Genomic DNA, 13,680 nt, shown 5'->3' on the forward strand with positions numbered 1-13,680 from the left:
ATGTCGCTATTAAATGATTCTATGGTATTGGCTTTGGAAGAAGAGCAAGGTCCCAGTCAAAATTTAATCACGCTCAAGCATTCAAGAAGTGAGTTGATTGGGGAAGTCACGAAATTGGAAAAGAAATTTAAAGAATTAAGTGATGATCTGACTGCACACAAGGAGGTCACCAAAGCTAAGGGACTAATAGACAAGGCCTTTGACAAATGTATTAAGAGCTGCAAGAAATTCGAGGCATCTTTGCCCCCATCGGATAACGCAGCAAAACTGGAAGCTGTCGCAAAGACCCATTTGCTTGAGTTGAGGTGGCGAGACATTAATCTGACATACAGAAATTTTCTTGAGTTGACCTCTGCAGACATTGGATCGAATAGTGGAAAATCTTCTGAACAGTCATCGTTGGTCAGTCATTCATCTTCTGTAAGAAGTTTGTGCCGTACCCAAACTTTGCTTTATTATGCTGAAGAACAGGCTCGGATCAAAATGCGAGCCTCAGAGCTAGAGCTGCGAACTGCCAAAGATAAAGCAGAAAAACTGAAAAGAGTAGCAGAGGAAGAGGCGGCAGCACTATTGATTGAAGCTGAGAATAATCACCAGAAGAGAATTCTTGACACTAAGATAGAGCTGTCTCGCAGAAAACAAGAAAATGAACTGGATATGATTGAAGCCGAAGAATTGGGATTTAACACCTCAAACAACCATGATGTCCCAGGGCCTTGGTTCCAGTCGTCGAAGGTAGGCCTAAACACTGAATGGCAAATTGAGGCTCCATCCAATCAGGTATACGACCTGTCAGTTGGTTCAGTGGCGCCGGTACCGCAGTCATCAAAGGAAAATGTTTCGTTTGTACCTACGCATGCGCCGATATATTCGAATGCATCTGAGGCTGCGTGTCCATTTGATTCCCCATTTTTCCCAACAGCTAGATCACATGTATCTCACCCGTGTTATGCCAACGCGTTTAAATCTGCCCAGAATCCGTCTATGGGGCCGGCGTCAACGAACAGAGAAAATTCTGGAGGTGAGCTCTCTTCTGATTGCAACACGACTAATTATGCAAAGGCTGTTGTAAACTTAGCGGAAGAAACAAAGAACCTGTTACGTGGGTTTTCGTTGCATCAGACCGATTTACTGACGTTTAACGGAGATCCTCTAGAATATTTTGACTTCATGCAGTACTTTCATGAGACTGTAGTCAGACGATTTTCTGACCCATGTGACCAGTTGCGTTATCTAATAAACATGTGTAAGGGTGAAGCACGTGATGCTATCAGGGCATGTCTGTTTGTTAAGCCGGCTTCTTTAGGTCTTCTACAAGCGCAAGAGACGTTGCGAAAAAACTTTGGTCGAATGGACCTGGTGGTAGATGCCCATGTTAAAGATATAGTGAAAGGTTCTGCCATCAAAGCTGGCGACCGAGAGGGACTAAAAAAACTAGCACATAAAATGAACCACGCACTCATAGCTTTCCGAGCATGGAATTGTGAACATGAATTAGATTGCAATCAAACTTTGGTGGATGTATTCAAGAAACTTCCATTTTACTTACAGACGAAGTTTGTGACAGTGGCAGACAGTTTGTATAAGACTGCAGGTCATGTCACTTTGTCCGACTTGGCTTCGTTTGTGACTGACAAAGCAGAAGAGAGCAATAACATGTTCGCTCAGTCTATCGCATTGGGAAAACCAAAGGAAATGTTTGAAATGTCTCGGAAGAAGGGAGAGCATAGGGTTTTTTCGGTACAAGACTCCACAGAATCAGTAGAGAGTGAGTCTTTGCCAACCATTCCCACCACAGCTGACAAGATAGCTCCACAGCCTTGCGTCGTTTGCAAGAAATTTCACCCTCTTTGGGTATGTTCTGATTTTACGAAGAAAAACGAATATGATCGTTGGTTGTTGGTGAAGGCTAACCGACTTTGTTTTAATTGCTTTTCGCCTCACCATATGGCCCACGCCTGCATTTGTGATCAAAGGTGCAAACGCTGCAAATTGCCACATCACACCATGTTGCATCGTGAGAAGCGAAGCCCGATACAACCAGTTGCGAAACCAACTGCAGCAGAACCGATCACATCTCACACTCTTGTGGCCACAATATCTTCCTCACCTGCGGACTTCGTGCGTTTGAAAGTCGTCCCTGTTTATGTCTGGGGAAAAGATCCGAAAAGTGCAGTAAGCACGTACGCTTTATTAGATGAAGGTTCTGATGTTACCCTTTGCACAACTAATTTAAGGGATAGATTAAATCTCAAAGGGCGACCAGTCTGTCGAAAAATCACCGGATTTGGCGGAAGCGAGCTTCGGCAGGGTCACGAAGTGGAGATTTCGGTGCAAGGTATTAAAGAGCACAACCCGATTCGTATTACAAAGGTACTTACGGTCAACACCCTTCCAAAACTGCTGGACAGCATTCCTACCCCTGGGGATGTTAAACGACATTCTCATCTAAACGGCTTGTGTTTTCCGGATTTGGCCGATAAAAAAGTGGAGATACTCATTGGGGCCGGTAGCCAGGAGGCTCACTTAGTGCGGGAGATGCGACGCGGTGGAGAAGGACAGCCGAACGCAATCTACACAGGCCTAGGGTGGACTTTGGTGGGGCATGAAGCTCAAAAAGAAAATGAAACGGACAATAAGGTGAACTTTGTGAATAACGCACAGCTCTATAAAATCTTTCAGCATACCTACGATCAAGACTTTAAAAGTGACAAATGTCCAGGAGAAGTTTCGAATTCTGTTGGGGACAAGCCAGCGTTACAAATCAAGGGGTTGCCATACAATCGAGGAACAGTTGGAGGAAGACACTGGAGTTTCAAAAAGTGGCATGCCAGGCGATTTTTCAGGAAGAGCTGGAAATGGAAGAGGTGGTCTCGGTATCAAAGAGGTTACTGAATTTGCCCTGCTGGCCAATTCTACTCTCATACAAAACATTCGAAAATTGCGTCCCTTAGTAAACTGCGGTGTAATTTAAGCATTACACGATGCGTTATAGTTCTCGTTCTATAAAGTTTCAAATACTTGTCCTGTAGTATGATGCTGCTAATTGGACGCATGACGCAGTGTGCACGTGTTTTTCCCAATGTTGTCAACGCGGCTTGTCCTTTCGCATTGAACCGATTTCATCGCGCTGTGTTTTATTGTGTTGGTGAACACTGTCCTTAAATGTTGTAAAAATTCGTCGCTGATGCTCTAAATTTTGGGGCCGGAATGTTACGGCCAGTGTTGCTTTGGTTCACAAACAGACGATTTATTGCCTTTGGCACACCTGTCTCCGTGCTGAAAGCGTGCGTGTAATCAGCGCGCCTTGTTTCGTGGCAGTTCTGTTGCGCTTTACACTGTGCGCTCTACATTGGTGTGTTAAGTTGTGTGATGCGAGATCTGCAGTTGTGCGGAATCTGTAAGTAGACTCTGTCAAATCATTAACGTGTTACTTTTCATTGATTCATATATATATAGGATTGAGCACCAACGGTCACATTTTTAAGGAAATCTGACCCGTTATGTAATTGCATCTTTGTACTTGAATTTGGATTCATGTTCGATATAATGTGTGATAAAGAATAAAAGAATACAAAACGGATCTGCATTTCCATAGACCCGACAGTTAAGGTGGACCAAAACAAGTTTGGAGGCCACAGTTTTGTTTATTCGTTGTCATGTTTCGCCACTCATTTCTTCACTTAATTGTTTTGCGCATTATTCTCACCACACAGTATCTTCACTAAATGTTTCTCGTTACACATGATGCTTTTTCTGTGTTTTATACGTTCGCCTCATATGTGCCGTATGCGTGTTCACCCTTGTTGGTTCTGCGATACCCGGATGTGCCTCTTGGAATCACGTGATTTGTTAATCAACGTGATTGGTGTAGTAAAACGTGTTTGAGAAGAAAGCATGGTCAGTCTTCCTTTGGGCGCCGTGCGAGTAACACCGTGTTGTTTTGTGTCGTGTATTTGCTGGCGTTGACTTGTAGTGGAACTTGTCGAATTCGGGGTCGTTTTATGCGAATGCTTTTTATTGTTTTATTTAAACAAGGCGCCCATTAGTGAAACCAGTTTGTGGTCTCTCTTTGGCTTAGTGGTGAGCCGTTATTGCAGGGTTCGGGCAGTTTCCGAATTAGGGAGGCAGTTTTGGTTTAAGGTGTACAGAATTAGACATAAACAGATCGATTGGGATTTAACATCGCCACTTGAAAGGTCTTTTAGCCGTATTCCCAAAGCTGCCGAAATAATTCCGTAACAATAGTTCATTGCGACTTTCTTGCCCTGAAACGGACACAACATCAATAGAGTAAACGAAACCCAACAACGGCGTCTCTTTCTTTTAGTAGGGGCAACTTTAATGAAACACACTTATCAAACAGCGTCGACAGGAACATCAATCTGTTCAATGGAGGTTTTGAAAATCCAAAGTTTATATATTTACTATATGCACAAACTTTTTGCTACGACGGCCGTATCGCAGATCCTTATTTCACAAACAGAAGCCAATACCCTGCTTGTTTTTGTTACAAAATTACTGATGTAAAGGAATAGGTTTTTGTTATGTTATTACGATGCAATGGCGCCCAAAAAGCCCACATTAATTTCTAACTTGGTGCAAAGATTGAGCTGAACGCCAGTCTGACAAAGAGTCGTAACTATTTATGACGCCATAATCTTTATTGTGACGCGTGTGGTACCACCATTTTCGCATTGTTTTGCACTCAATAGGGGACAAATGTCTAACGCATATGACTACGAGGCTGGTAATACTCTTTCCAGTCCCACCAAATCTGTTTAAAGCAGTTTTAAAATAAAAATATTTGGCAAAATAGTTTTATTTTTGTCACGGCCGCTAGTACATATATTTTAATACACACGTTCACCAACGCAAAACTAATCCACCCCCGCCTCACACCAAGCAATATACGTACAACGCTTAATGATAGCGAAAGAAAGTTTATGCATGTAGCAACGACCTCGTTACATTAAAATTAAGCAAAAATAAATACGTATCGCTCAGTAAATCGCTGCTGTGGTTTGAATCAGCGCTTGCCAACCAGTGGGCCGCGAAGCTTTTCAAACTATTACCATACCAATATAGAAGATAAAAAAAGAGAATAATATTTCTCTAAAATATAACATTATATACTATGAAAGCCGCATAAGATTTCACGTTAAATAAAGCTTTATCACACAAACAAACTGCAATTGTCGCATCACAACGCTACACGAAACAGTCGTTACACTGACACACTAAATGCTGCATTGCGTTCATTGTCTTTCATCAGGCACATAATATCAATCTATTTTTTTTAAACCACATACCTCAAAACCTACAAGTCTTTCATACCTGATCTATGTGTTTCTCCATGCTGCGTTGTTGACTTTTAAACCAAAGTACAACCTCATATTTTGCACTCGACTTAAATACAGAAAACTGATTTACATACAGTTTTACTTCAGGTGCTATGTGACCTTTGACTGAAGTTTAGCACTTTGCCCACCCACAAATTTATTACAATTAAATCACATGCCCAGTGGTTTATTAGTTGTTTAAGAGTTGATCAAACGTATTTGATTTGTTGCAACGAGGATTTTTATGACCTTAGATCTGCTTGGGCAACGAAGTGCCACGTGACAAACAACACGAACGACAATAGGTCTAAAACAGTTCATATTGTTAACAAATATGCTCTAACAAGAATGTTTGCCTCCAAAAATCTGTTTTTTTGGAAAACGTTTTGCAGTTTGTGAGACTAAAACATTATAAACTTATATGCATAAAACTAGCAGTACTCCAACTCTTAAAGACATATAGCAAAAAAAAATAACAAGATATTACACATTTTTAGGTTCACAAGAATACTGCAAGTGTGCAACTAGTATTGAAACGTCGACCACCAAAATCCATGGATATTCATGCAAGTCACGTTACAGAGGAACAAAACTTTAGTAACTTTCACTTCAACTAAAATTAGGCAATAACTATTAATACCCTGTTTTTGTTTGCACTAGAGTTCTGGTTAACGACAAAGCATACATCGTTTCTCTGAGCAAAAGTTCAAAACCTGTCATAAACTAAAGCAAGTAAATTTAAAACTCAATGTGGAAACTTTGTCCTTGAATGCAAAAGATCAAATTTTCGGTCAGAAAAAACATCAAAAATAGTAAAATGATAGGTTTATCAAATTTTGAATACTACCACTAGTTTTGTGAGATCTGTAAACCAGCTGACAAACAAATTGAATCCCACCACTGGCCGTAAGTTATCATATCCAACTGCTACCGTAATTAATCAATGTTCATTTCGAGCTTTAAGTTAGAAAGTAGTCATACAAAATACAGTCGCAATTCAAACAGCGTTTCTTTGTTCCAGGTCCTACTCACACTACGACACTAAATCAAAAACAACAAAGCACTTGAACGCTGGCATGTATTTTCTTTCCTAAAAACGGTAACTACAACTAAATTATTTCATCTTTAGTAATTTTCTCGCACTCAGTGGCAAATTAGTTTGTTTCATATTTGTGTGAACAGCGTCTGGGAGGCCAACCTCAAACGTCTGGGTTACTAAAGTTCACAATTGACAAAACTCAGTTTGTGCCTACATGTACATCTCCAGATAGTTTTGGTGCCACCACTAGCGTAGCAGTGAAAGCTTTTTTATTGAGCACTTGGTGGTGCTATGCCCAGGCATGTCGCATAAAAATATGACAGGTCTCTATTGTTTGTTTTTTCAGCCTGCTCTTTGCCTAAAATCAATGCGGAATTGGACGGACAGCAAGTGCAGCTTACAGCAAAGGTGAGATAAACCAAGATGAACATGAAGTTGACCATTAAGCGAAATAATCAGTAGGCCTGTCTAAGTCAGTAATAGTGAAAGCTTATAATTTATCTCTATAATGCTTATAGGTAGGATAAGGAATGCGTCCGTTGAAACTTTAAACTAATTTTGTGCCAGTTAATCTTAAAAAAGGACAGCCAAAAATGTGCAGGTATTTGTGCAAATTTTAACCTAGACACATTTAGGTCTGTTCAAAAATACTTTGCTAGGAAGAAAATTCTAAGCTAGGAAAAAGTAGCAGGTAAACAAGTAGTTTTTAAATATTAACATCAAAATACATATTTTTATACTTACTCCTAGTATTTATATTTTCATCGAGGTCCAAAATAAAAGAACTTCAAAACGTGTTTCACAACTGTTGTAAGTTATATTTTTGACTGGTAATCTCAACAATCGGTCTGTTACGTCATAATTTGCCAAACAATTCGTATTCCATTGGATGAAATAAACTGCTTGTTTGCTTCATGTTTCAAATCAGTTAGTAAGATAGTTGGCTCATGGTATATGTGCGTGTGTATTACTTGTGGTGTAATCTTAACTATTGCGTTGTGATGTGCAGAAAAGGTATATTAATACATTTGCCAGAAGAGCTCTATAAACTTGAAGGTATTATTAAATCTAACCAGTGTTGCTGTTAGTGGTAGAGGAACCAGTGCAAATATATAAACTGTTATGACTCCGTGTACAGAGTTTGTGTAGAACTGACCTTTGCTGGTAAGTTTTAAGCGTAAATATATAATGCTCTTATATCCATATTTGTTTTCTGTGCAGATTTGGCTTCGATTTATTTGCGCAAACCCATGTGGCAAAAACAGTTGGTAAGAATATTTTATCAAAACAGTCATCCATAATTTGCAAATAACACGAGTCTAGAATCGAGTTACACTAGTGCATGGACTGAAACTATCCTTGGACATACAAAAAAACTGGAGTGTCAAACAGAGCAACCCATGCAATGTTATGGCATGTTTCGTTCTAAAATCTAAACAGTACGATTTCACAGAATGTTTGACAACTTGACCCACTTTAGTAAGCTATCAGGATAAGTGATGTGTATACAGGATCAAACAACGCAATCGACTAACTACAATGACCCAAACAAAAAACATTTATGTCCCAAGAATATTTTGGATTCCGTTTGTTTGATGATTTTAGCTATACGTTTGCAACACTGAAAAAGTGCATTTCAAATGCTACCTTTTAAAATGTCCCTGCGTTTGGACCATGTTAAAACAGTTATGAGTAAAAATATACAAAAAATAAATAACAGAATGCTACTACGCAGTGTTTATGATTCAATTGTCTATGCGCGCCAGAAAAAATCCATGCCCAACCCAACGAAAGTGTCTGCAAATTCGAAGATCACTACATAGCGGTACTTAACCGTGCACGCAATACGCACTTCGAGATGTCACGTGACCGTGATTACGTCACGTATCGAATAGTGAGTTTCTTTAGCTGATGTTTCGTGTTCGGCGGATTGCTTCTTTTCTACGTACTTGGCGCAGATGTACATCAGTCCGACCGAGAAGTTAATGAGGAGACCGGCGACAAAACCAGCGGTGGGAATCACTCCGCCTAAGATGCACACATGTTAAGCTGTCTTATAATTGGTAGAGGGTGTGTATCTACATGAATCCACACAGAACAGCATGGACGCTCGCTTTAATTCCTAGAACGGTTTTTAACGCGCCTGTCCTTGCTTAGAAACTCCAAGGAAACAATAGCCAAAATAACGAATTCTTTTATTAAGGCAACATGGACAGATGGTGGCGCTCGAGGGTTTAGCAGCAAGACGAGCACAAATGCAAGCGGTTTCTGCAAATATGCACCACTTCGGTAAAGGCAACAGACTAAAAGTTACCAGTAAAGTTGACTTTACCGAACTATTAAAGGGCGATAGTCACAATAACAGTCAAAGCGATCGGTAAATTTAAAGTTCTTTGAATACCGCATCCAATTTGATAAATATCACCAAACCATATCAGTAACGAACTGTGAGACTTATCTACGTTAGTTAAAAATACAGTTAGTTACAGAAACAACACGTTGGCTGATGACGGCAAAATCCATGGTCCAGAAAAGCACAAAGCACACATTGGACGACCAGCAACAGTCAGCAACATAACCGGTCAATTTATAAATGCATCATATTATGCCGGACAGCAACAGCTTATATAATAAATACATGCTGCCGCTATAACATCCAGTTGCTAATAAACACGAGGCAGTCACGCTAACAAGACGTGACTTCAACAAAACAATGCCGGGGTTGTGACATCAGTGACATCATACTCACCGATTGTGTGATAAATAATGTCACGAGGTTGCACAACATTGCGCCATACAAATGAGTTAGTGCTATTGGCGGGAAACTTAGAAAACATAATCATATGTACAATGGCGATGTAACATAAATAAGGAAGGAAAGTCAGAACTGTAAGATTGCACTTTTACAAAGCTTCTCATTCTTACCTATTCACTTTACGTGATGGTGAGTCTAGTTGATTACTTTGACAAAGTTCCTTATTCCTACCTATTCACTTTTCGTGATGGTGAGGCTAGTTGAAAAATTGTTCCATCAAGATATAAACCTAAACGTGATCCCTTTATAAAGCGCTGGTCCTGTTAGAAAATAGATATAACTGGAAATAAAATAAAAAACTTGTTTTTGACGAAACCATTTCCTATAGCTTTGTTATGTGTCGCTAATTGACTAGCAATCTCCAGGGTAAAGCCCGCGGCCCACCAACAGTGCAGTGGACGATGACGAAATATAAGATACGTCACATTTCGCCTTCTAGGGCCAGATAATTTCAATATTTTTATACGTGATAACAACTTTTAATTGTTCCAATTTGGCCCTGATTGTCACATAACAACACTTTTATCGAGAAAGATATAGTCGCTGCAGCTATTCACCTAAACAATAACCTTTTGCTTTCCGTAGGAACGATTTTACGCCATTACGAACTGAAAGGTGATATCGACATAATTATATCCGTACCCACGCTCGGAATATCATACTTTTACCTTTGACCTGAACCGCTATAAAAGTCATAAACATTCACAAAAACAGACCAGAGACAACGATCGATGACCTTGTCACTCTTGTTTGTCAAGCGGTCTGTTGCGATCTGTCCGTGCTGTCGTCCGCTAGGTGTCACGCCAGAGTCGTTTTAAGAACACCAGGCACAGAGACAATGCTTACCCCTTTGTTTGCTCAGCTGTAAGCGGTTTCGCTGAGTCATTGTTGTAACCTGAACAAGACAAATCTGTGTTTATTTTAATAGATGTGAAAAACATAGAATTTGTACAAAATCAACATTTTTCATGCATCATCTGACCTAATCATCAACAATATTAGCATGAGGCTTTCCTATATGTGGCCATTAATATCAATAATGATTTTGCACATATGTTATTTAATACGATTCCAGTAGTGTATAGTTGTCACCAAAATTTGCTACTGGGTTAAACACGCAATTCAACAACTTAGAATAGGATGTTTTAAAAAACTGCTCGAAATTCATTCAATACAGACATTGTTAAAATATTCATCCATTTTAGGTGGCTAGGGAAGTAAACATTTAAAAAAGAGGGGACCTATAGTTAAAGTCTGCCAGAAAACTAGCAATGCAAATACTAATCCATCAAAATGTCACTGGATCAAATAGGTTTGTATAAAGTTTGTATAAGTTGATTTTTAATCACCTCTGGGTGGTGCAGTAGGCAAGACATGTCAGCTTAGTAGTACAAAAACTATAGAGCTATGTCATTGTAACTGCTCGTCCTACCGGCTACCAATAACAATTATAGAAACAAAATTTAGTTGTATAACAAGTTGTAAATTGTGTTGTAGTACAAGTTTTAGAAAAAAGGCACTTACAAAAAGTAACTGGTCTGATGCACATCTCCATGATGCACATCTCCATGAAGCACATTTCCCTGTTGCACATTTTCTTGAACTTCAACTACAGGATGACCAACTGATGCCACATATACATCAACATCCTGCTTCTTTCTAGTACTTTGGTCTGGGTTTAACAAAAATCACATTTGAAACGGTCATTGTTTAACATCAAATGCTGTTGCATTGTTTGCAGTTTTTGCTTAGCCCAAAATTAACCACTTTTTTCTGAAGGGGAAAAAAGGCAAACTGGGTAAATTTCTGAGTAAACATTGGCATTTATAAGTCTGGGTTATTTTTTAACACCACACAAGCATAACACCTGTTGTACTACAGAAGAGCAACCAGTTTAATATGCATAAGTATCCATCAAATGCGCAAGCTTTATAAAACAAAACCAAGTTGCTTTGTGGCATTTGTTCCAAATTACCCAATTGCGCTCATAACACAGTTACTCATTGTAAAGGCAATAAAATTATTTTCAGCAATTTTTTATGACTGTGCTCTCCTGTATTAAGTTAATGCAGTTTTGCCAGTTTTTTTCTCGGTGCTTTTTTTATTGTATTTTAAACTAAACTTTACCGTTGATCTTGAAATTTGTATCAGTTTGAGCAATGCTACTTATTCAGCAAATTTCCTTACCTTCACCAGCTCGTATAAGATGGTGGGCTAGTAGTATACAATGGTTGGGTAGTTTTCGGTGGAATTTCGCTAGAAGTTTGATTGTCCTAAAAATGACAATACTATGATAATTCTGTATTACATCTAAAAGACCCCACTAACCTAAATAAAAACCCAGTGATTTTCACTAGCCATTCATCTGTTGAATTGTATTTTCCCTTTTACAACAAAAATACATTGTTATGTGCTATTCATTGAAAACAAGTGACACTGTGTATGCACAAGATAATACTTAAGTATATCTAGAATACAATAATTAAAGTTAGTTTGTTTTTCACAATTTACTAGTTTTGGTAAATTATTTGTTTATTTTGATTTACTTAAAGCAATTTGACAGCAGTGGTTGCAGTTTAACTCATTTTACAATTAACGTATGTGAGTCACCTTTGCACTAATGTAGCTCAGGCTTTTCCATGCTTGATGCAGGTTGTCTCATTATTTTTTCAGACATTGTTGAAAAGGGAAAGCAAACAACAGTGTAAACTTTGTATGCATGAAAGTTGTATAACAAACTAACTAAGCTATCTGGCAGAAACATTTACCAAGTCAAATTTATAAACACTTCATCTTTCCATATATTTCCATATATATCTCTATGTTTACCAAGCATAACAAAATACGGGTAAAAAACAACTGGGTCCCCAACTGGGTCATCCAGACAATTTGTGTTGTGCACAAACTTCAAAACAATGCATACTTCATAATCATGTAACATTAAACTACGAAATGAGCTGCATGTTTGTAAATGGTGCTAGAGTAGCCATTTCATGATACAGAGTTTAATGAGTAAACCCGTTTTTGAAAAATTTAGTGGTTAAACTGCCATATACAGGCAGAAGTATGGTTAAAAAAACTAAACTGCTATTGTAGCATAAAACAGGGGCAATTATTTCACAATTTTGACATAATTATTGCTATCAACAGCTGAATAACCGATATAACAGGCAATTTAGTCCATTTAAATAAGCAGAAAGGACGAAAAGGTGAAATGACCTTTGTAAAGCAAAATTTTAATTTATAAACACTGCATCTTTCCATAAACATTACTTATATCTTTGTTTACCAAGCATAACAACATAAGTGTAGAAACAACTGGGCCCCAAAACAATTGTTAGAGCAATACAATACTTGTACACATAAGTTAGAAATAAAAAAAATAGTTTGCACACAAAATTAAAAAAAAATTCAATGTCTTGCTGTGCCAAATATTGACATGACCCTAGTTCTGCTGGCACAACAAAATGTAATAGACAAACAACAAAGACCACGGAAGTTTTATTACGTTTTGAAAAGAATACCTACTTAAAAAATTTACTTACATTCCAAAACAGAGTAAGTTTGTGTTGAGCACAAACTTTAAAACAATGCGTACTTCATAAGACTAAAACATTAAACTATGAAATGACCTGTAGTGTGTAAAAGGTGCAAAAGTAGCCATTTCATGACACATAATTTAATGTGTTAACCCATTTGAGAAACTTTGTAGTGGTTAAAAATTTCCCCATACAGGCAGAAGTATAGTTATAAAAAACTAAACTGTTATTGTAGCATAAAACAGGGGCAGTTATTTAGCCAGTTTGAAATAATTATTGCTATTATTAGCTAAACAACCAATAACAAGCGATTTAGCACATCTAATTTAAATACACAAAAAGGTCAAATGACTTCAGTGAAGAAAAAACAGAACATTGTCCAAAGACTTTGGGTGCCAAGTAAACTTTGCCAGAACAGTACATTACCCACCCACAAAACTTGTTACAGTCAGCAAAGCACCAGAGTGGTTTATTGTTTGCTTTAGAATGCCAAAGCATATTTGCTTTGTGGCAACAAATATTGACATTACAATCGGTCTGCCGGTGCAACAAAATGCTACTAAGCAATCATGCACTACAACAAGTCAAAAACAATTCTATGTCGAATAAATCATGACAAGAATAACTTCAAAACAGAATAAATTTGTGTCATTAGATATAAAATACAAACAAGATGAATAAAATTGATAATACACATTTTCAGGTTTACAGGAATATTGTATTTGTCCAGCAAGTGCCAAAGACATGGAAATATCTACTACAGTGCTCAAATAATAGTCTGCCATTTGTTGCACCAAACTTCATAAAAATTGTATGAGTTTCACTTCCATTTAAACTAAAATTGAAGTCAGGCAATAACTAATGTGTCTTGCTTTTCTGTTGTGTGCTTTTGAACTCTGAGTGACGACAAAGCATCCATAATTTCTTTGTACAAAATGTCATAAA

At 38.1% G+C, this 13,680-nt stretch overlaps 4 protein-coding genes and 1 long non-coding RNA gene across 7 annotated transcripts in view; 3 read left to right on the forward strand and 2 right to left on the reverse strand.

Annotated features, from left to right (window-relative positions):
• LOC145238229 (uncharacterized) lies at positions 1–1,156 on the forward strand. The gene is made up of 2 exons (XM_080101342.1): positions 1–1,068; positions 1,148–1,156. Exons 1-2 carry the CDS (start codon positions 1–3, stop codon positions 1,154–1,156), a joined length of 1,077 nt encoding a protein of 358 aa, XP_079957468.1.
• LOC145213531 (uncharacterized) overlaps positions 1–13,680 on the reverse strand; it is a 133,994-nt gene that overhangs the window by 83,827 nt on the left and 36,487 nt on the right. The window lies entirely within an intron of this gene.
• The window catches only part of LOC145213619 (intelectin-1-like), a 239,640-nt gene that overhangs the window by 78,908 nt on the left and 147,052 nt on the right, over positions 1–13,680 (forward strand). The window lies entirely within an intron of this gene.
• On the forward strand, positions 1,080–3,583 carry LOC145208554 (uncharacterized). Its single transcript, XM_080078960.1, has 2 exons — positions 1,080–2,640; positions 2,723–3,583. The coding sequence occupies exons 1-2, from the start codon at positions 1,171–1,173 to the stop codon at positions 2,972–2,974; spliced, it is 1,722 nt and encodes a 573-aa protein (XP_079935086.1). The 5' UTR covers positions 1,080–1,170; the 3' UTR covers positions 2,975–3,583.
• LOC145213630 (uncharacterized) overlaps positions 8,207–13,680 on the reverse strand; it is a 50,478-nt gene continuing 45,004 nt past the window's right edge. The window contains exons 1-5 of one of the 2 annotated variants that reach the window (XR_013856865.1): positions 11,807–11,893; positions 11,384–11,469; positions 10,721–10,868; positions 9,307–10,091; positions 8,207–8,409 (exon numbers count right to left, since the gene is read on the reverse strand). This is a non-coding gene — a long non-coding RNA (uncharacterized LOC145213630). Of the gene's footprint in view, positions 8,410–9,306; positions 10,092–10,720; positions 10,869–11,383; positions 11,470–11,806; positions 11,894–13,680 lie in introns of those variants that run through there. The other variant, XR_013856855.1, reaches the window with a different exon arrangement.

This window comes from Phallusia mammillata, chromosome 1 (assembly GCF_965637545.1).
Source record: "Phallusia mammillata chromosome 1, kaPhaMamm4.hap1.1, whole genome shotgun sequence".
In the NCBI taxonomy this organism is placed as follows: domain Eukaryota; kingdom Metazoa; phylum Chordata; class Ascidiacea; order Phlebobranchia; family Ascidiidae; genus Phallusia; species Phallusia mammillata.

Bases quoted from the DNA above. Each gene is read 5' to 3' on its own strand.
- LOC145238229 (XM_080101342.1), top strand. From the start codon at position 1: ATGTCGCTATTAAATGATTCTATGGTATTGGCTTTGGAAGAAGAGCAA.
- LOC145208554 (XM_080078960.1), top strand. From the start codon at position 1,171: ATGCAGTACTTTCATGAGACTGTAGTCAGACGATTTTCTGACCCATGT. The intron at 2,641-2,722 runs GTGAACTTTGTG...ACAAATGTCCAG, and splicing joins AAAATGAAACGGACAATAAG to GAGAAGTTTCGAATTCTGTT.